Source organism: Struthio camelus, chromosome 16 (genome assembly GCF_040807025.1).
Source record: "Struthio camelus isolate bStrCam1 chromosome 16, bStrCam1.hap1, whole genome shotgun sequence".
Classification (NCBI taxonomy): domain Eukaryota; kingdom Metazoa; phylum Chordata; class Aves; order Struthioniformes; family Struthionidae; genus Struthio; species Struthio camelus.
Genome location: NC_090957.1, coordinates 14,590,141 through 14,611,896, shown reverse-complemented (window position 1 = coordinate 14,611,896; position 21,756 = coordinate 14,590,141). Strand labels below are relative to the sequence as shown.

Here is a 21,756-nt window from a genome sequence, read left to right as displayed (position 1 = left end):
ACCCTTCCAGTCAGGTGATCCAAGAAGTGGTTTTTCAAGGGATGGCATTGCCTGTTTATGTTGTTTTGCCTTAATCTCTTATATAATTTCACTTGAAAGAATTAGTAAAAGGGCACAACAGTTGAAATGTCAGTCCCGCTGTAAGGTACCAATAAAACGGTAAGAGTGACTTCTTTCTAGTTATGAACAAAAGCCTTGACTTATTCTCTAGATAGACTTTGGTTACGTTCATCCTCTGTGAATATAAAAATAAATGTCTGCAAGAAAATGGTGATGACAAGCTCAGTTTACTGATTTCTTTCAAGGTAAGCTTTAATGAAGGAAGCTATTAATTCGCTCTTCATCTGTGCTCTGTGGGCTACTTACCCTATTGCTTTGAATTGCTCTAATCCACCTAGGTTGAATTCTAAGCTGAATTCTAATACAGACTGTATTTTGATTAGGTGAGGGAAATGCCAAAGCCCAGCATCTCTGGTTGAATTAAGGGGAGCATTAGTTTGAGCAAGAGAACCTGGTGTAGAAGCTTCTTCTAAGGAAGAGACCTAGAGATAATAGGTACTGATTGGTCTCTTGCCCTTTTTTTTATTAGTATTGTAACTTTTATGAGTTTTTGAAGGAGTTTACAGTTCAAATATAGCTTGTTGATCTAGCTTATCGTTCCAAACTGCTCTGATCGCATGATTGTCATGCTGTTGAATATGCACTGAGAATAAAATGCTTGGCTCTTTCTCTGCCCTCTAGAAGTGCAGGGGAGAGAGATGCCAGCAAGCAGTTCTTGTCACTCGTGTATCTGCAGAAATTCAGTGCACCAAAGCTTTATTTCTTTATAGAAATAGTAATGAAATGGAAGCGTCAGCATATTACTCAGCAGGCTTGGAACAAAGTAGATGTTAAATGGTATTAATAATCAAGGAAAAATGGATTGAGGATTGTTGGGGGGGGGGGGGGGGGAATATACAGCAGCTGAAGGACTTCCAGAGAAGGCATGTCCGTCCAGACCTAGTAAGTGCAAGGTGAATGTTGTGTTCAAAAGAAGGATAAAGGGAAAGCGCATGGCAGACTCCATGAAAAAGCAGGTTGCTGGATGTAGGGGTCCTTGCAGGAGCAGTTTTGTATCCAGAAATAGGCAACATGTATTATTAAAACAGGATGATTATCCACCTGCTGGAGCCAGTGGTCTGCAGTGAGGGCAGCCTCCTCAGCATGCGTCCCCTGGTATGCAGCTGGTCTAAAGGAAACTGCTGACACAGCTTTCTGACAACCCCTGGGCTGCTTGAAAAGCCTTTCCTCATAAGCAGGAGGGAAATAATACACACTTGTTCTAGTCTTGCTATTTTAAACAGAGCAGGTTTCTGAGGTGTTATTTGTTTTTTTGAGGTTCATGATGTGGCTTAGGTTATTCCATCTTTTTCTTGTGTCAGCAGTCCAAATCCAGCAGAATGTGGGGGAATTGCAGGAACAAGCAGAAAGCTGCTTTGCTTATTACAGCAGGGACCCGGGGACAGTGTGAGTATGTGGAGCTGAGGTGGGAGGGAAGAGGATTACTCCCCAGGACCTGCTGACTAGCAGATTCTTCAGGGTCTCCTTCAAATCCCCTTTATGATACGATACTGTGCATTTCCCTGTTTTGTGTCCAAATCCCATGCCTCATGCTTGGAACAGGGTTGCAGCCGTTCCCTCTGGCTGGAAGTCAGCTCTCCTTTTGCTGAAATGAGACACTCTTAAGGCTTCCTGCAGCAGAGAAAGAGGCCAAGAGCAGGATGTTGGCTGAAGGTGAGAAATTAACTTGTGCAGATGTCCTCTGCTTGGCTGAACACGCCGTCCGCCTGGCCTAACATCGCTGCAGCAGATAACTTGATTGCTATGAGGACTGAAGACAGTTTGTATAGGTAAGTGCGGGATCATCCTACCCCTTCTCTCCCTTCTGAACTCCAGTCCCTTCTGAACTCCAGTCTCTTCCTCTGCTTGCTCTCATCGTCACTGGGAGGTATGGGATTTGTGTCCCTGACCAGCCTGGTCTTTATCCCAGAGAGCAAGTGAGTCCTGCACGGGGAATTTGCACTTAGCTGTTGCTCCCTTGAGAAACAGATTCCCTAGAGAAAGAAAGGAATCTAGTGGCAGCCCTCCTCACTGATAGGAGAAACAAGAATTAATTGAGTGTACCTAATTAAGCTGACACTGTGCCCTGGAAGTTATTTCCTGGTGTTGTCTCTAACAAGACGCATGACCTTCATCCTATGTCCTGTGAAGTACTGCGGCATAGCCTCCTTGCTGAGTCACGGCACCGGCTCTAATGCCGGCAGCCGTTGCTTCTGACCACCTGCAGAGGTGAGTACGTGGCCGCTGGGACCAGTACAGGGCTGAAAGGAGGCAAAAAGCTGCGCAGCTCAGATCTGCTTCCATCCTGCTTTTCTCTGGTCTGCTCCATCTCCTGATTTAAGGAATGTCAGGACCTGGTATAACACTCCAGGCACTGGAGAGTAGACTAATTCTGATGTGAACCGAGATACCCTCCCCTCAAAAAGCATGCTGCCTTGTGGGAGTTGACATTTGGGGAAATTGGACTTATCTTACTGGCGGTGTCCCTTCTTATAAAGCTGCGTATCACCTCCTTTCCCTCGGTCTGTTGCAGAGCCTGGCTCCCAGAGGAAAATGTGAACATCCATACGCAATGCTTCTGGATGTGGGGGAAGAATGTAGGGTTTTTTTCGTAGAAAGAAGGTGCTTTATCCACGTTTACAGTGGGGTAGGAGGTCCAAGTTTGCCTGAGAAGCTGTTTTCAATGAAAACCCTTAAAGTATTCTGTGACCCCATGTCCTCGATTGAGAGGAGGGAAATGGAGGCAGAGAAACTTTCCGGGCCTCTCAGAACGGTGAGGGTAAGTTCACCCCTAGTTGCTGTGTGGTTCAGTCACTCCAGCCATATAGATTTAGAAAGCAATAAAGGCCGTGTCTTGCACCCATTTCTACTAAGCAGGCTTTTGTCTAGAGATGGTCTTTAACCATCTGACACTTTCCACTGCACCGTCTTTTATGTAAATGAAGATGTCTCCTTTTCAGGCAGCTGAGCTCCGCCTGGAGCGCAGATGTTAAGATTCATAGGAGATGCATATTAAGAGTAATAAATAAAGATATGCCAGATGGCCAGATGTCAGGTCACTTGATCCCACCTGCCACTTCCGTGCTGCTGAGGCAACGTGATGAAGAACAAGAGAGGATCAAAAGAGAAGAAAAGCAAACGGCAAACCTTCTGGCTAGGCTGTTCCGCAGCGATCAGCCTCGACCCCAGGGTCGCTTCAAGCTGAACGACCGCAGGAGCTGAGTGCGGCCTGGCAGCGTGGTGTTCCAACTCCACGCTTATTTCTGGGAAACCTGTTTTCCCTTCCTGGAGCACCAGCATGCTCGTTTGTTTAATTGTCCTATACTTCGGGGGGGGGGGGTACCAGCATCCGTCCCTGTGTGAAGCCTGCCAGAATCGTGCCCGCGGCCTCCGACAGAGCCCTAGACCGTGGTGGCCCGCGCAGCAGGAGGGCTTTCAGGGCAACCCCGTGGGAATAACTGCTCGTGCAATATCCAAGTCTGTAAGGAGACGTAACCCTTCAGCAAAACCCAGGCCGGGTCTGGACATCTGCTACTGTCGAGGTGACCCCCCACCCCAACCCCGGCCTGTTTCCTCCCGGCAGGCTCAGGGCTGCGGGAGCCGGGAGATGGCAGCAGCAGCTTGCCGTTGGGCAGGGCTTTACCCAGGCAGCTGGCCTGGCTGAGCCTGGGGACAACCGCTGGTATTTCGGTGATATTTAGGAGAAGGGGAAACAATTACAGGGCGACATTTGGGTGCAGCCTCTGCCTTGCCAGAGCTGGCTGGCTTCCCGGCTGCCCACGCAGGCGTGCAACCGCCTGCTTGGCGGCTGGCGGAGGCTGCGCGGCGCCGCTGCCCTGCTCCCTGCGATGTACTGCCGCTTGTGAGCCGCGGCGGCCTTCCTGCCGCTGATCCCCTTTCGGCTGCTTCATGCTTTGTTCCCGGGGCTTGGGCAACACCTCTTGGGTTCACCCAGCCAGACCCGGCGTCCGCGTGCGCTTGGCCTTGCAGCGCCTCTCCCCGTGGGACGCGGCGGGCTGAGCGCGCCGGCACCGGGCACGGCTTAAGGAGGGAGGTAGCCCGGGTGCAAAGGGCTCGTTAGCTGCAGGAGCGTGAGAACGACCCTGCTGCCGAGGAGCGTGGGCTGGGTGCTCGGCTCTAGGCAGAGCATCCTCGGCCCCCGGCCGTCGCGGGGGAAGCGGCCCAGCGGGAAGGGGAGAGCGGGCAGCTCCCCGCTGCGGCAGCGCGCGCTCCCGGGGCGGCCCCCGCGCGCTCCCCCAGGAGGGTGGGAAACCAGCTCGTCCGCGGTTTCTGCTGCGCGGAGGCCTCTTCTCTCCCTCCCCTCTCTCGCTCCTGCTTGGCCGCGGGCAGCGTTAAGCCGCTACCTTTGCGTTCGCTCATCTTGATTTACCAAACTGCCTGCGAGCTCTCGCCTTCCCCCTCCGCCGGGCGCCTCCGAGCAGATTTGGAGCGCGGCAGCGAGGCGGGAGGATTTGTTTGTGTTTGCAGGGAAACCTGTTAATAAAGGACACCGAAGGGACTGCTCTTTTCCGGGCTGCCGGAGCAGATGGCTGGATAACGCCGTGCAATTCATATGCAGGGACTCCTGCAGGGGCCGAGATCGCATTGCCTGCCAGGAGAGGCTAGCGCACGGTGGCCGAGCCTGGCCGCGGCTCTTGCCTTCCCCGGCGTCTGCCGGCGGGGGGTCTCGGGGCAGCCGGGAGCCTCGGCGGCCCCAGGACCGATCCACCCGCGTCACGGCCCAGGCAGCGCGAGCCCAGCAGGGAAAACACGCGCGGGGGGTTCGGTGAAGGTCCAGGGTGGCTTCCAGCGGTGCAGGACTCGGAGCAGGTCTTTTTCAGGCTGGACAGGGACAACAGCCCGCGGGACCGGGAATGGGGGACGACTGCTCCCTTCCCCTTCCCACGGGGGAGCCGGCAGCGCCTGCAGCCCCCGGCCCCGCTCCCCTTTGCTCTTGCCTCGTTTGCTGCCTTTTCCTTTCTCCTTACAACCCATCCTGGCTAACGGGAGGCTGCTGAGCGTCACGAAAGCCAGAGCTGGGCTTTGATCAACAGCGTATTGCTTCTGCCTCGCTAACAGCACGCTCCTCGCGTTGCGGCGGTGCCGGCTTCCAGCCGCCCTTCCTCGCACGGCACCTCGTGGAGATTGTGAACCTCAGTGTGAATCTCTGCAATTAGGCCGGCTCTGACGCCTGCCTTGTTTGATCTCCTTTAATTATTTATTGCATTTTTTTTTTCCTTCCCGAACCCTCAGTCTCTTTCAAGTGATTATTTCCTTCCGCTCCCCCCCCCCCCCCCGGCCCGGCTGCGGCGCGCTCAGTCTGTCTGTTTTCTTGCAATGAATGCTCCTTCTCCCCGGCCCTTTCGCCTCTCTCCACCTTTTGTTCTCTGCGTGATCTTTCCCTTCGCGTCGCGCTCCCAGCCCAGCTCCCCCTCCAGCTCTCCGCCTGCCTGGCGCGTTTTTCTGGCCGTTTTCTTCCTTTTCCTCACCCCGACGGCCGTTTCCTTCCTCCATCATCCCCCCCTTGGGGCTTTTGCCGGCGTCCGGCGCTGGCCCCTTCCCCTGTCAGCTGCTGCCTCGGGTTCCCTCTCCGACGGGCGTCCGTCTGCAGGCGTCTCGCTGCCTGGGACGGGGCTGCGGCGCCCGCGGGAGCCCGCGCGGGACGGGGCGTCCGGGCCGCCGAGAGCCGGGACGGAGCTGCCGGAGACGGCTGCCCTGATTTTGGGTTGCTGCTTCCTTCTCCCGCCGGGAAACGTGGTGCGGATGGAAGAAGAGGCCTTCGGCCGTCCGGCCGGTGCGCGCAGCGGTGCCGCGGGCCGGCTGGCAGGGGACGCGGCGGTGCTCCGGCTCGCCGACGGCTCTGCACAGGCGCCGCCGGCCCGGGGAGCCTGAGCCCGGCCCCGACGCCGGGCCGTGGGGTGCCAGGGCCGGCCGGCGCCTATTGTTCCAGCCTGTTATTCCAGCCTATTGTTCCGGTCTATTGTTCTGCTGGGGCTGGTGGAGAAGCGCCGGCCGGCCGCCCCGCGGCCTGGCCCCGAGCCTCGGCTCCGCACGGCCGGCTCCCGCCTCCCGGAGCCGCCTTGGGCACCCCGCGCGGAGCGGGTCGTCCCGGCGGGGCTGCCCCCTCGGGCGCCGCGGCCTCCCTCGCCCTTTCCACGGATGGCGGCGCCGGAGCGATGGCCCGGCGGCCCGGCGCAGCCGCTTCGAGGTTTGCAGCCGCCGGCCGCGGCCTGAGCAGCCCCAACCCGCCGTCTCCCCGAGGCGGCAGCGGCCCCGCCGAGCTCCCTCTCGCCGCCGAGCGCGGCCGGCCGGCCCCGGCCCCCGCCGCTCCCAGAGGGAGGCGCCCCGGGAAGACACGGGAGCTGCACGCGTGTGCGTGTGCGTGTGTGTGCGTGTGCACGCGTGTGGGTGCATGCGTGTGTGTGGGTGCATGTGCGTGTGCACGCGTGTGCGTGCGTGTGCATGCGTGTGCGTGTGCACGCGTGTGTCTGTGTGCATGTGTGTGCATGTGTGTGCATGCATGTACGTGTGCATGTGTGTGCGTGTGCGTGCATGTGCGTGTGCATGCATGTGCGTGTGCGTGCATGTACACACAGGGTTGTGGCGGCCCCATGCTATGCCGTGTCCACGCTGCCCACTTCATGTCAGCCCTTCTGTGGGGGGTGGGCGGCAAATTTTAATTTGGCCCTTGCAGCCAAATGTGACTGCACAAGGGGCTGAGGAATCGTAAAACCCCCAGCACTGGCGGGCTGGTTTTGCAGAGCACCCTTTAGAAAACTGACCCAAGCGTGTCACCATCCTGGCAGAGGGGTCCCCGACCCGCCGCGTCCCCCCAGCCCCGCTGGCAGCCCCAGCCCCTGCTTCCCTCCCCTAATCTTCCCCCGCGGCGGGGAGACACCAGCTCTTCCCCAGGCAGCACCCGCCGCCGAGCGACACCCTTGGAGCCGGCTCCTCTCTTATTTTATTTTTAGCTCCCGTTCATTAAGGACGCGGCAGGGCTGGCTGCGGCCCCACCGCCGTGCCGCAGCCCCTTGCGAGAGAGATCCTGCCCTGCCCCGGCGGCGCTGCGGCAGGCGGCGATCCCGTCACCTTCGTTAAGTGGCCGCTGGGAAACGAGGAGCCGCGTGGAGGAGGGAGCCGCGGCGCGAGGACGGTGCCCGTGGCCCCTGGCCCTGGGGGATGCCGCCAGGCTTCCTGCGGTGGGTGCTGCCTGGGGAAACTGAGGCACGGAGTCGGGGCGGGGGGCAGCAGGCGGAGACGTCCCGGCCAGCTCCCGGCTCGGAGCGCGCTGCGCACGGCGCTGTACGCCTGGCCGGAGGAGCCGCCTCCTTCCTCTCCTCCGGCCTGAGCTGAGCATGGGGCTAAAGGGGGGCAGGTGCCTTGTTTTTTGGTGGAGTCGGCGGTATTTTGGGCTGCAAAGGGACCGATGCTGCCCCGGCCCTGGAGGGGGCTTGGCGGGGGGGGGTGCTGCCGGCCCTCGTGCACTGGCGGAGACGGCAGCCTCGACCGGCCGCGCGCGGCCCCTGGTGTCCCAGCCCTGCCGGCCAAGCCCCCTTCTGCAGAGGGGGAAACTGAGGCACAGGTCGGAGGACTGGTTTCCCCGGGCCGGGGCAGCCGCCGGCTCTGACGGGCTGCGAGGCCGCTCGGGGCGGCCGACCGAGCCGGCGGCACTGCTGGAGGAGGACGAGGAGGGATCTCTCCTTTGCCCTTAAAAGACCGAAAAGAAAAGAGAGCGAATTTGTTCACGGAAACGCTGCGCGGCGTGCCGGATGAAGCGCTCTCGCCGCGCTCGTTTATTGTTCTTCCCCTCAGCCTGAAATCGGGCCGGCTGCTGGCGCTTCGATGGCCGGGTCGAAAGGTCCGCGGGGCTCTGCGCCCGCTGTCCGCCCGGCGCCTCCCGCTCCCCTGCTCGCGGCTGAGACCTGGCGCAACTCGCCGCACGGTAACGGGCTGCTGGGGCTGCTGGGGCTGCTGGGGCTGCTGGGGGGGCGGCGGGGGCGCTGGGGCTGCCAGGGGTGTTTTGACCCCCCGCCGGTGGCAGGGAGGGGCGAGGCCAGCCCGGGGGGCCGTGCTGGGGCCGGAGCCCGCTGCGCCCCCGGCCCGCTTGGCTGAGCCCGGCGGCCGCAGCCCCGGACACCTGGGGGCCGGCAGGGTTTCTCCTGGCAGAGCTGGCGCCTGGCCGGCTGGTCTGCCAGGAAGGAGGCTCTTGCGGGTGCTTTCCTGGGGGGCTTTCTCCGTTTTGGGCTGTTTCGTTGGCTTTTCAGTGGATCTGCCTGGACCGCGGCTCCCGCGGAGGGGAGAAACCTCCCTGCTGAGGCCTGTCACGCTCGGTGCAGGTGTGGGGGGCGCTCCGAGGGGCGGAGGGGAGGGTTTGGGCAGGACGGGGCCTCAAGGCCAGCAGGTAGGTGCCGGAGGGCTTCGCTGCGCCCGGGCCGCGGCGGGGACGGCGCGACAGCAGCGCTTCCTCCCAGCCTGGCGGGAATTTAAAAAAAAAAAACAAAGCCCCCCCAAAATCCCTTTCCTAGCGGCGGATGCGACGGGCTGGTTTCATCCCGCCTCTGCCTGGAGGTGCAATAGTTTCCGGGGGGCTGCAGGTGCCCGAGGGGGCGCGGGCTGGGCCGGGGGAGCTGCGCGGGGCGGCCGGGAGCAGCTGACCCCGAGGCGGGGGCAAGGGTGGGACGCGGGATGTCCCGGGCTGCACGCCGCCCCGTTTCCCGACACCCACGGGTGCCGCCTGAGCTGCCATCCATTTTTTTGAGCCCCTCCATCTGCGGCTGGCGGCGGACGGGTGGCGAGGCGGGACCTTGGTGGGGCGGGGGGCTCATGCCCGAGCGACATGAGTTTGCCAGGTCTCAGCGGAGCGGTGCCGTTGCCCCGGCAAGCAGCTCCGGTCCTGTGCGAGCTGGGGCTGGGCCAGCGCGTCGCCCCATCTCCGCGGGGGGCCAGGCTGCGCCCTCGGCGTTGGCACCCTGCGAGACCCCCGAGGATCCCCGCCGCCCAGCGCCGGTGGTTGCTCCGGGGTCTCGTGCGGTGCGGCCGGGGCCGGCGGGGGCCGTTGGCGCTGGTTCGTGGGCCGCCCGCGGGGCTGGCTCCCCGCTGTGGGGCCTGGGGGTCCCGTCCCCCTGCCCGGGGGTCGCCGGGGCCCCGCGTGTCCCCAGGGAGCCTGCGGCAGCCCCTCTCCCGCCCTCGTCCCCGGGCCGTTTTGAGCCCCGGTTGCGGCAGTGGGGCCGGGTTTTGGGTTGAAGCTCAGAGGTTTTGGCCCCGGAGGGACCAAGCCCTGGGGGGGCGTTGGAGGTGGCTGTGCCTTGGTTTCCCTGAGTCCCGGCTGTGCGGGTCAGCCGCCGTGGGGGCTTCTGGGTGCAGAGGGTGGGGGGGTTGGGGGGCCCTGCGGGATGGGGGCTCCGGCGGGGGGGCGATGTGGGGTACGGGGGATGGGGGGAGGAGGGGGGCAGAGGGACCCGTGGGGGGGGACCACGGGACGGGGGAGCCCTGGGGTGCTGGGGTTGGATGGGGAAGCAGAGGTGTGTGTGCTGTGTTGGGGGGGCTCTCAGGGGGTAGGGATGGGGGGTACCCGGGACTGGGATGGGGGGGTGGGACGGGGGTGGTAGGGTACTGAGGATGGGCTGGGGGGGGTACGAGGGGTGGTGGGATTGGGGGGGGGGGCTCGGGCGAGAGGACGTGGAGGAAAGGGGCTCAGGAGGGCTTTGGGGTGCTGGGGGGGCAGGGGGCTCTGGCGGAGCCTGTGGGGATGGAGGGGTGGGGGGTCCTTGGGGTCGGGGGGGGGCGCGGCGGAGCCCCGGCGCGGCGCCCTCCGCCCGGCAGGCGGCGCTGGGAGCGCGGCGGCGGCGCGCTGGCGCGGCCGGGGCGGCTCGGTGGCGCGGAGCTGTCCAGCACTTCAGGAGGGGCCGCGCCGGGAGGGGCCGCGCCGGGGCCGGGGCCGGGGCCGGGGCCGCGCCGGGCCGGAGCCGCCGCCGCCGCCGCCGCGCCGGGACCGGGAGCGGGAGCGGGGCCGGGCGGGACCGGGAACGGGGCCGGGGCCGGGGCCGAGGCGGCAGCGGGAGCGGCGGCGCCAGGTGAGGCGCGGCCGGGCCCGGGCCTGGCTCACGGGCGGCACCGGCGGGGGCGGCCTGGGCTCGGGCGGGGGGTTGTACCGGGGCGGGGGGTGTACTGGGGCGGGGGGTGTCCCGGGGCGGGGGGTGTCCCGGGGCGGGGGGGTCCCGTGCCGGTGGTGTCCCGGGGAGGGGGGGTCCTGGGGAGGGGGGTGTCCGGGGCCGGGGTGTCCGGGGCCGGGGTATCCCGGGCCGGCGGTGTCCCAGCCCCGGGGGAGGGCAGCGAGGCGCGGCTGGCCGGGTGGGTGCGGATGGGCGAGGGCCGGGGGCTCCTCGGGGTGCGCGGGGCGCCCCGGGGTGCGATCCCCCCCCTCCCCCCCGGGTGCCGGGCGATGGCTCGGGAGCGGCCGCATCCGGCTCCCTGGATTCGGGCAGAGCCGCCGGCGCTGGGAGACGAGGGCCGGGAAGGGGGTAGCGAGGGAGTCCCCAGCGACGGCAGGTTTCCAGCTCCCACTGCAGGCTGTGGGGATGGGAAGGGCTGAGTGACAATAAGACATCGACCGGGGGGGCTGCCGGCGGGCAGGCGCGGAGGCGGCGTGGGGTGCGGGGCACATGTCCCCGCAGGGCAGAGGTGGCCGGGAAAGCCGTGCAAAGGCTGCCCCAGGCGCTTGACTTGCTGTTGTAACCCCCAGCCGTCGCCGGGAAGGAAACCGTGCCGCTCTGACTGGTGAGACTTCCAAGCCACGGGTTTATGTGGGGGACGGAGGAGAGGGGCCGGGCTCGGCGAGGAAGGGGGCGCGCAGCCGTTTCTCGACTCCTCAGGAGCAGTTTGCACGGCCGGCCTCGGGTTGGGGAGGTTTGTCACCATGCAGCGTGCTGGGCTTGGAGAACTGGTGGTGAGGGGTCGGGCAAAGGCTGGGGAGGGGGACAGCAGATTTTGGGGGTTCGTGGTCTTTGCTTCGCTCATCCTCTCTGGAGCAGAGAGGCACTTGCTGTGGAAATTGCAGGCTGGCTCTGGCTTGGAGGTTGCTTTGCTTGTCTATGCTCTTGCTGATGCAGAGGATTTGTTTTGGGGCTGTGCAGGGGGTGATTAGTGTTTGAGGCTCTCCGGAGTTGGAATTTAATGGTGGAGAATGCAGAAGACTTTCAGCAGTGGGGAGCAGTTGGCCGCATACCGGCTAATCCCTCTGCGCCGGTCCATGGACCCGCGCGGGCTGTGGATTCATTATGGGCAGGAGCAACAATAGAGGAACCGAGGCGCTGCATGTGCCGCTCCCCGGGGAGCGAGTGGCAGACAGCGGAGGGTGTTGCTAGCACTGTGTGTACAAACACACAGCACCCCTCGCTCCTGCTCGGCTCTGCCCTTCCTTTCCGCCAAGGTTTCCTAGCTCAAAGCAAAGCTGGGGTGTTGCTGCTCTTGCTCGTCTTGCGTGCATTTGTCTTTCCTCCTCAAAACCCAACATGTGCACGCCTGTGCGAACCTCCAGCCCCCCCTTGCCCCCGTCTTTCCTCTCCCCGCGGCAGTACTGGCGTTGAGCGCCTCCCTGCTCCTCCTGGCAGCTCGGCCATGCGAGACGCTTCCTGGGGGAGCTCCCAAGCGGGCTGCAGACACCGGCCGGTGAGATGCTGCTTCTCCGCCTCGAGGCCGGGAGCAGCTTCGCCTCCCCTGCCAGGGAGAGCAGACCGTGGTGGCTGCCCTGGGAGGGTGGCTGCCCCGCTGGGAGGGCTGCGCCTTGCCCGCCAGCGCCAACGCGGTCCTTCGTGAGGCAGCCAGGTTTCCCCCGGTGGTGGCGGCTCTGCAAGGAGAATGGGTTGGTTCAAGGCAGGGTTTATTTACTATAGTGCAGGGAGATGGCGGGGGGAGGCGGGAGCTTTTGTAGGCAGAAGTTTGTCAGCTTTTAGGGGAGCACTCAGCTCTCGCTGGCTGTTTGGGAAGTGCCGAGCAGAGGCTTTTGCCAACGAACAGGCTGCTTTTCCCCCGGGGCGCTGAGCTGCGTCGGCTTTGCTGTCGACAGCCGTGGGCAGTGTGTGCCCAGCTCGGCTCTGCGTCCCGCGGGGCTCCCTCCGGCCCAGCCTTGCTTCCCGCTTCCTGGGGTGAGGGGCCGAGCTCGCTCGGTGCCAGCCTTCCCCCAGCCCCGTCCTGCCTTCCCCGACCAGACCCCTGCCTTGAACTACCAGGAGCAGGAGGTTGGTTTTGTCCCTGCCTGTCCCCGGCACCGAGGGACTCTCAATGAAGCGCTGCCCGACCCCAGCATGGCTGGTTGTGGGTGGCTTATTTTGTTTTCTGGGAGTCCCACGTGTTCGGCTGGACATCAGGCACTTCTAAACTTGCTTTTGACTGTGTCTCCTGTGTTCTTGGGATGGTGCAAAGAGGGATGCAGTAACTCTGCGCTAGGAACCGGGACATGACATGGGCTTTTCCCATTCCCAGGTCCCCTCCCTGTAGGAAATAGCGATCCCCAGCTGCCCCTTCCTGTGCTAGCTCTGGCCGAGCCTTGTGGCTTGCATGTCCTCGGCTGGCCAGCGTGTCCCCATCGCCTTCCTGCATGCAGGGGCCAGCTCCGGCTGCCCGCGGGCGCGCGGCAGGGGACAGGGGTCCCAGGACAGGCCGACAGAGAGGGGTGAAGCCGGGTCTCTCCTCACTGCTTCTCCAGGCAGGAGCTGCTCTTGGGCTCTGGGTAGGAGCAGGCTGGGTGGCGGGAGGCTCTGCTTGGCCTCGGAGCAGGCAGGGAGAAGGTTTCTGGGTGGAAACCCCCCTGAGCAGTGTTAGACCAGCGCAGGGCACTGCTGCCCTCCCTGCCTATAACGCCAGCCTTGGCACCAATGCCTTGGCACGAGGCGGCTCCCAGGACCCTGCAGCCGGGCCAGGGACTGTCCGGATGAGCCGTGGGGCAGCTGACGGATGGATCTGGGGTGACTTGGGGCATCCTAGGGTCTGGTTTCTCTCCAAAGCCTTGAGTAGGTAAAGCTCTGGCCATCATTGGTAGGAAGGGGCTGGATGCGGAGCCCTGGGCTCTGCCCCGTGCGGAGAGCCTGATGCTGGGGGGCTGCTGGGGGTCTCGGTGGAGACCCTCTGGGTCAGGATGTGGACGGGCGCATTCAGCAGCAAACGGGCTTGGCTGGATGCATCACACGTTGGTACAACCGACCCAAGGAGCCAGAGATGAGCAGAGCCAGGGCAGCGCGCGCCCCACGAGAGCCGCCGCACTGCCGAGCCAAGGAGCATCCTGCGGGCTCCGGCGTGGCCGGCTCCGGTGGGGTTTGCTGGCGTGAGCCGTGGGGCCGGGGCCACGCCGAGCTACGCGGGGTCCCGCAAAGCCCTTCCTCTTCCTTCCCATCTCTGAGCTTGCGTTTTCGGCCGCCCCCTTGCTCTTCCGTCTCGACAGGTGGCTGTAACTTATATAATCCGCTCAGCCCAGGAATAGCTCCTCCCGTTACGCAAGCGCCGGCGCGGGGGGGGGCTCTGGGGCCGGCTCCTCGCTCCGCGTGCCGGGACGTGACCCCTGCAGATGGGAGCGCTGAGCCGCGCGGGTTGCTCCGAGGAATTATGTCACTGTCGGGAGAGCCGGAAGGTGACCCTGCGCGAGCGGGGATGCTCTGACAGATCCCCAGCTCCTTCCTGTCCTCTTCAATTTGTTATTCTTCCCACCCCCCCACTCCTCCCGACTTGGGCTGCTGGGGGTTGTTAGAGGAACTTGCTCGGTCTGGCCGAGCCCCCTTAGGGGCTCCTCAGCTGGGGGCTCGGCCATGCCCGCGGGGTGCCCCGCGCGCGCAGCGGGGAGAGGGTGCCCTCGCCCGCGGGAGCCCGCACCCCGACGGCGTGCGGGGACGGGAGCAGGCGGCGGTGCCCGTCGGGACTGCCTGGGGCTTTTGGCACTGGGATAAAAAAGGCTGATGCGGGGGGCTGCGCGGTGCATGTGCGTGCTTTTTACTCCTGCCCAGAGCAGCAAAATGTCGAAGGAAGGGGAAGACAACCCATTTTGGCATTTCCCCCTCTCCAAGCACAGTTGGTTTCTTGGCTTGATGCAAGACGTGTTGGAGACTTTTGCTGCTACAGACTTGGTTCTTTACCCGGAGACTTGGTGTCCCTCCCGCCCTCTCTGCGGCTCCGACCCGCATTGGCCGCGAGGCCGCTGGGCGATGCTGTCCCCCAGCTCTGCCCTGGGAGCCTTAGGGTTTGGGATGGCAGCTGGGGCCCCCCACGCCGGCTGGCACGCAGAGGGGCGCGCCGAGGCCCTGGGCTGCCTGCGCTCCGCGGGGCCGGACGGGTCCTGGGGAGCCGCGTAATACGGCCCTGCGGCACATCTTGTCGGGAGGGCGCAGACCCCAAGGGGTCCTCGGTCTGGAGCCGCAGGGAGGGCTCCCCTCGCCCCCGGGTCGGGCCGGAGGTGGCCCCGGACGCCTGGGTCCCCTCCCGGGCTGCCGGAGTGGGGGGAGCACCCGGCCGGAGGAAACGGTCCCCTTCCTGCCCGGGCCCCTCGCCCTGCGCTCAGCCATCCGTAAAGCACCGAGCCGCGAAGGAGCCCAGTTGCTTAGCAACTGTTTAGCTTCTGTACCAGCCTCCGGATCTATTAAAAAGAATATATATATATATTTTTATATATATATAAAAATATCTAATATAGCTACATAGACACAAGCTGCAGTGTGTCCCAGTTTGTGAGCCCTCATGGCAAGCGCTGGCCCCTGGGCAGGTGTCCTGCTGTGCACCACGTCATTAGCTCTAACAAGATGCTCCCAAATAATTTTGGGCTAGCTTATGATTTTTTTTGTTTTTTTTTATGTTTTGCTCCTCTTTGGACCCCTGTTTCCTCACTCAGCTCTGCCCTCGCTGCCTCAGCCTGCACCCCAGGGCGTCCGGGTGCTGCTTGGTAGGTTGGGGCTCTGCCAAGGACCTCAAACCTCAACTTCTAGCACCGAAACGGAGCCAGCTCGCTGCTGGGCTGTGACATGGGCAGCACCCGGGGGGGGGGCGCAGCGGGGCCGCGGTGCCCGCGGCTCGCCCGGGATGCCACGAACGGCGGGGCAAGGCCGGAGCCCTGGGTGCCTCCCCCTCCTCGCTGGGTGCCGCGACAGGCCGAGACGTGGGAACGGCCCCGTCTCCATCCCCGGGCGGCCGGACGCAGGCTTGGGCCGGTCCCGGCAGTGCCATGGGGCTGCTGGCAGGGCTCGCTGTGCTCCGTTGGTGCAAACGCATCTTCTTTACGTGCCTTACATTGGAGAACTTTCAGATTTGTATTTTGGTCCAGCGCTTAGAGCAAGGGCTGAAAAAAAAATCTGTGCAAGCCAACGTCCGTGGCAGGTCTGCGGGCGCCGGCGGCCTCAGTTTCGCCGGGGCCGGCGCGGAGAGGCCGCCGGGAGGGCGAGCGGGTCCCTTTTGGCTGCTCCTTTTGCAAAGCCCGTGCACCTGATTCCTGCCCACTCGGAGCTAGGAGAGGGATGTAATGAGCCCCAAAGCGGCTACTCTTTTCAAGCCTGTTTTACCCCTGTCCTGCTGCCCCGAATGTCTGGCTCAAGGTTTTCGGCGGTGAAACGCAGCTCCTGAGCTGGTTGGGCCGATTAAAAGCAGCGACCTGGGACTTCTCGCCCTTATCGATTTTCCGGCTAGGTTTTCCACGTTGTGAGGCCTTTCCCGGCGTTGTGCGCGGCGCGCTGTGCAGGCGGCTGCCGTCTCCCAGCCGCCTTCGCCAAACGGGCGACGAGCAGCCTGTCCGCTCCTCGGGGAGCGATGCTCGTTGCTGCTGCCCTTCGGTGCGCGGTGCCGGTCGCCGGGCCTGGAGGGCAGGGGACAAGGCGGCCTCGGCGGGTGCCCGGTGCGCGCTCTGCTCCTGGGGGCTGCAAGCGGAGCCCTGGCACACTCGTTGCACGAGTGGGTGCAGACACGGCCTCTGCCCTGCTCGCCGTGGGCGAGCTTGGAGCCGGCGAGCAGGCGGAGGTGCCGGGGGTGCTGCCGGCAGCAGCACCGCTGCACCGGGAATTAACTGAGCCGGCGCGCGAGGTCGAGGACGGGGACCCCCAAGGTTTCGGTGAGCCCACCGCTGCCAGTGGGATGAGACACCCTTTCACCCTCCTGCTCCCCGGCCCATTTGCTCCGACTGCCTGCGCCTCTGCCCGAGGCCGCCGGTTGGCAGCGCTTGCTGCTCTGTGGCTTAATTACTGCAGCTAATGAAATATTTAAGCGTCGCTGTGGCTGTGCTGGGTGAGGCGGCGGCGTTCGGGGAAGGGGGCTGGCTGGCTTTGCTCGCCGGGGCTGGCGTCCCGCCAGGGTTTCGGGGCCGCGGCCGCAGCGGCGGCGGCAGCGGCGGGAGCGAGGTGTGGGACGGACCCCGAAGTGAAGGGCTGGACCCCGAGCCCGGGGCTGGCCGGGCTGTTTTCACCCAGGACCCTGCTGCAGGGTGTCCCTGGCGGCGATGGTGGGGGGGGGGTCTCCTTTTTGGGGGACGGGGATTGCAGAGACAGGATGGCAGTTGTTAGCTGTTTTTGGGGCTATCGCTCGCGGCTGAGTACTTCCCAGCGCCCCCGGCCCCTTGCCCGCTTTGGGGTCCGCCGCCGCCGCACGCCTGCAGCCGAAGCCCTTGCTCCTCCGGCCTTTCCTCCCTCTTGCCCCGCTGCTCCTGCCACCCGGACCGCGGGGCCCCGGGGCGTCTCCGGGCGCCGGGAAGGCATTGGGGGACCGACCCTCCGGAGACGAATGCTGGGGCTGGGCGAAGGGGCAAAAACGCGGGGCTTCAGCTGGAGTTCTGTGTCCTGGCAGCCCCCGGTGGTGCCGGCGGAGCGGATGCCCTCAGGAAACGCCTCGGCTCGGGAAGGCCCCCGGGGAGGATGCCCGGGCTTGGCCGGCGCTAGCCCGGCACCGCGCGTCTCGGAGGGGACAGAGCTAGAAACGGAGAGAGTCGGGCAGAAGAAATCCCCCTTCGCTGCGCGGGAGCGAGGCCGGGGATTCAGGGCTTTCGGCGGTTTCTCAGCTGGGCTGCGGCGGCAGCCTGCGTTGGGGCTCTTCTGCTGTAGCCGAATCGCGTCCTCCCTCCCGCGGCGGGGCAGCCCGTCCCGCCGGCGGCTGGGGGAAAAATAAAAAGATGAGCTTTGTAATTAAGCAATCAGCCGCCGTCCTCGTGCTCGGCAGCCAGAGCTGTCGGGAGACGGATGAGCGCGTGGGGCGGCCGGTGGCAGCGGGAAACCCAGGGACGTCCCGCGGGGGCCGCGGCGGCTCTCCCGGCCGGGGCCGGCTGGCGTTCCCGCGGGGCGGGAGACCCTTTGCTCGCCAAGGTCGGGGTCCCCGTCGCGCCACGCTCCCCTCAACCCCCGTCCCTCTCTCTCTGCCACCGCCCTGAGGCTTTTTCTCTCCTGAAATAGCAGCGCAAGGTCCTCTAACCCTCGCCCAGGCGACCCGCGCTCCCGGGCCGGCGTCCTGCAGCCCTGCCCGCCCCGGTGCGTCCGCAGAGGGCCCGGGCTGGGGCGCGGGCGAGCGCCCGGCCGTGTGCATGCCTGAATAAACACGTATCAGCCGGGAGGTGACATTTCCGTACCAAATCCTGCTGTAACCGTGCCGATTTCCGTGCGTTTCAGCCATGAGAATCGATAGGCTTTAATAGCGCAGGAAGATCGCGGGCTGGCTGGAGGTGTCACCGCGGCCCGGAGCGCGGTGCGAAAGGCTCCCCGCGGCGGCTGCCGGGGGTCCGCGCCGTGTCCCCGCGGCGGGGCGAAGGCCGCCTCTCGTGGCGCGCCTGCGAGGCCCCAACGCGGAGCTCGCTCCGGAGCGAGCCGAACCGGCGCGGGAGGCGAGGGCTGGGCTGCCGAACACGAGGCTCTGCATGTAATCCCCGGCCGGGAGCGGGGAGAGCGTGGCAGCAGGCAGATCGCTTCGTCCTCGCTCCGTGGCTCCCGCTCTTCCCCGAGCATCCTGCGGCCGGCGCCGGAGACGAGGCAGGCGGCGAGACGGGCTTTGGCTCCGGGCCGGCGCGGTGGTCACCCGCTCAGCCGCAGCGTGCGCTGGGTGCCGTGCGGGCAGGGTCCGGCCCCGCTCTGGCGTGGGGGGGGGGGGACACGCGGACGTAGAGGTGACTCCCCGCAGGGCGGCGAGCCTGGAGGTTTGTCCCCATCCCGGGGGCAGGTGAGAGCGGGCTGGAGCAGGTCGGGCCCTGGCGGGGCTGGACCCCGCAGCGCGTGGGGTTTGCTCGGGCTGATGCGGCCCTGAGCCCCCTCCCAAAATGGCCCGGCGTCGGCTCGTGGCCCTGTCGCGCAGCAGAGCTGGCCCAGCCTTGCCCGTCCCCTCCGAACTCATGTGAGCGATGTATTTAGCGGCTCCGGCTATTTAATGGGGCCTCGCTCCCATTTTTCCCTGCGTTGCTTTTTCCCCGTGCGGTGGCATTGATCCCAGCGCCAGTCGTTTGCGTTTGCCCCACAGAATCGGGCTCTCGGAGGTACCCTTAAGCGCACGGGATTTGCTTTGGTCCCCTGAGATAAAAGCTTTGAAGCGTCTGATGGCCCACCGCAGCCGCGCTGCCGCAGCGGCGGTCTCTCGAACTCGGCTCCGGGCGCCGCGCAGCAGCCAGGCGCTCGCTCGCCGGGCGTCCCTCCGTCCGTCCGTCCGTCCACCCGGCCCCGGCTGTGTCTCGGCAGCGTGATGGCAACTCTGCCGTTTGCAGGAGAGCTCGTCGAAGGGTTTACAGCGACGTAGAAACCGCCTGCAAGCGCCTGCTCGGAGCGTCTTGCCCTCCGCGCGCCCGCCGGCGCCGCCGGGGCGCTGCCGAGGCCTTGGGGCTCTCTTTTCCCATCCGCGGTCCTTCAGCGGATGGGCAGCCTCGGAGGGCTCAAACGCCCCGAGAGCCTCGAGCCGCTGCGGACCGGGGACGTGGCGACCGGCGCGGACGCCGGCGCGACGCTCGCCGCATCCTGACCGACTCAGGGCGTCCGGGAGGCCAGCACGTGCGTGTCTCTCCTCCCCGGAGCTCGCGGAGCGGTAGCTGAAGCATCGGCATTTCACTACCGCTCCAGAACAGCCGTCCTCTTCCAAGCCGTTATTTTTGGAGCTGAGTGAGAAAGAACCAAATGTGATCGTGACGGAAGGCGACAGGCAGAGGCGCGGGTGGAAGAGCAGGGGCGAAGGGGGGAAAGCCGCTCTGCCCTGCCTGGTTTCCCTCTGTGGCCCTGGACGGCCTCCCCGGTGCGCCGCAGGGAGCGTTGGCCGTGCAGGGGGGTGCCGTTGCCTCCCCAGCCTGGCTCAGCCTGCCTTCGCCCCTACGCTTGGCTTAAGCTGGCGGGAGAGGTTCTTCTCGCTCAGGAGGCCGAGGCGCGCGGGGCTCCCGCGCCGGCCCCGTCCGCACCTCACCCCGCGGCTCGCCTGGCGAGCCCGTTCCTTGGGTTGTAGCTAACCTTGGGGGTCACCTGTCGTGGTCACGGGGGCCGTCCGCCGGCAGCGCTGGGCCGGCGAAGCTCAGCCCGGCAGCCTCTCTGCCACCGCCCGTCCCGCCGCCGCGTTGCACCGTCTGCCGCCTCTGCCCTTCCCTCGCCGCCTTGCGCCGCGTCTCGGGGAACCCTTCTCCGATTAGCACTGACCGGGCGCCGCGCTGGAGGCGCCTCTAAAAGCCAAGCTGTCGCTGTGCGTTGCAGCGAGCGGCTGCCTGCGAGGCAGGATGGTGGCGGGGCCGGTCGCCGCTGCGGGGAGAAGAGGGGAGCCGGGATGGGGACTGAGCCTGGGCTCCGTTTCTCTTCTCCCAGGCGCTGTTGGACGCGAGGCCGCCCACGCCGCCATGGCTCTCTACAACAACGGGGCCAACATGCCTTCGCCCCAGGAGGCCTCCAACGGCTTCTCCCAGCCCGGCGCCTCGGGCACGTGGCACAAGGGCGAGGAGGAGGTGCGGCTGGTGGAGCCCAGCCTGGTGAAGAAGGCTCACCGGGAAATCCTGGACCACGAGCGCAAGCGGCGGGTGGAGCTCAAGTGCATGGAGCTGCAGGAGATGATGGAAGAGCAAGGGTGAGTGGTGGACTGCAGACGTGCCCCCTTTCCTATCTAAAACACCCTGAAGCGGTAAATATCCCCACTTGGAAGTAAATCTGCTTTGTCTGTGTTTGGGTACCTTGGGCCGGTGTATCAGACAACTTGGGGATGGGTTGAGGGGTTGAACCTGTGATGCTAAATCGCTGCTGAAAATCCAAACCCAGCAGCGCTTGGCTTTTGGAGACTCCCTGTAGGCACCCCTGCTTGGAAAGCTCAGCTCCCAGCTCTCCACCATGATAGCTGGGAAAGCTGAGACAAGGACAAGTGAGTTGCCAAGGCCATGCAAGAAGTCAGTGTCAGAGGAAGGGTTAGCCCTTGGCGCTGCCTGCCGCGTGCCCTGCTCATCTCTGCAGCGCCTTTGCAAGGTCTCTTTGGGCAGCGAGAGGCCACCGGCAGCCCTGGTGGTGGTGGAGGCAGAGCAGCGGGCGACACTGGTGGAGGAGCAGGCAAGAAGGCAGTCGGTCTTGCCTCCGTGCGTTGGGGAACTGAAGCTATGGCTGGGTTTAGGTGGCACTGGAGGACCTGTCTGCAGCCCGACGAGCAGCATCCAGCTGGCATGTCCCCTGGGGCTGTGCGGGATGGCTCCTGTGGTCTCTGGGGCTTTCAGCCCTGTTGATAGGGGTGGGCTGGTGTGGAGCGTGCCGTGCCGCGAAGGGGGCCCCCGTGCAGCGGGAAGGGACGTGCCGGGGGAGCCAGGGTCACGTTCCTGCCCGGTGCCGTGGCTCGAGCCCTCTCTTCGTGCTGGAGCCTGGGCGGAGGCTGGTGGGGGTCTCGCTCCTCTCCCTGCAGTTTTGGGAGCTGGCTGGGGTGAGAAGATCCCTTCTGTCCCCAGACCTCCTCCCATGCGCCCGGCTGGGCGCCGCGAGCTGCTCGCCGGCCTTCGGTGTCTGCGCAGGTGAAGCGCAGGGCTGGCAGGAGCCCCCGATACCCCTGACAGCTCGGTAAAACCTGATTGATAGACCAAATTCTTCAGCACGCGGGTAGACGGGGACTTATATTAGCTGGGGAGAAGGAAAATGGATTGAGAGACGACTTCGCCAAGGCTTTCATTAAGAGCACGAGCGTGACCTAGAATTAAATTGTCTCACACAGACTAGAATAATGATTGTGCCTAATTTGTTGTTATGGAAATAAATAAGGCTGACCTGGCGCCTTGGGGAGCCCAGCTCCTCCTTTCAGGTTCCCGTGCCCTGCTAGGACTCTTACTATTAATATTATTATTACTGCGGTGGGTAATAGTGATATCGCAATCTGTATTGTTGGTATTGCTATAATTGTCTTTGCTGTTATTAATACTATTGCTAACGACGACGATGGCGATGCACCGAAATGATAATATAATTACAGTAATAATCTTGGTCAGCTTGTTTAATCTCCCTGCCTGCTCGTCCCCGGTGCACAGGGGCTCTCCCGGGGGTTTGCATGGGAAGCGCTTTGGACCTGGGAGGTTTCTGCCTGTCCTGGTGGCCACGTAGCGGCCGTGTCCCCTGCGCCTTGTGGAGATTTGTCTCCAAAGGGCAGGGCCCCTGGGATTAAATGGCTTCGTAGCAGAGGAGGTTGTGTGGGGATTTAAGCCCTCGGTGGCCTCCTTGAAAGCCGACGGCTCCTCCT

General features: G+C 64.4%; 1 protein-coding gene across 2 annotated transcripts in view; it reads left to right on the top strand.

Annotated features, from left to right (window-relative positions):
* Window positions 1–10,141: 10,141 nt before the first annotated feature.
* Window positions 10,142–21,756, top strand: part of SRRM3 (serine/arginine repetitive matrix 3) — a 36,856-nt gene continuing 25,241 nt past the window's right edge. Inside the window, exons 1-2 of one of the 2 annotated variants that reach the window (XM_068910278.1) lie at window positions 10,142–10,172; window positions 19,866–20,121. In XM_068910278.1, coding sequence (XP_068766379.1) covers window positions 19,898–20,121 — 224 coding nt within the window. In that variant the 5' untranslated portion in view covers window positions 10,142–10,172; window positions 19,866–19,897. Of the gene's footprint in view, window positions 10,173–10,820; window positions 10,876–19,865; window positions 20,122–21,756 lie in introns of those variants that run through there. The other variant, XM_068910279.1, reaches the window with a different exon arrangement.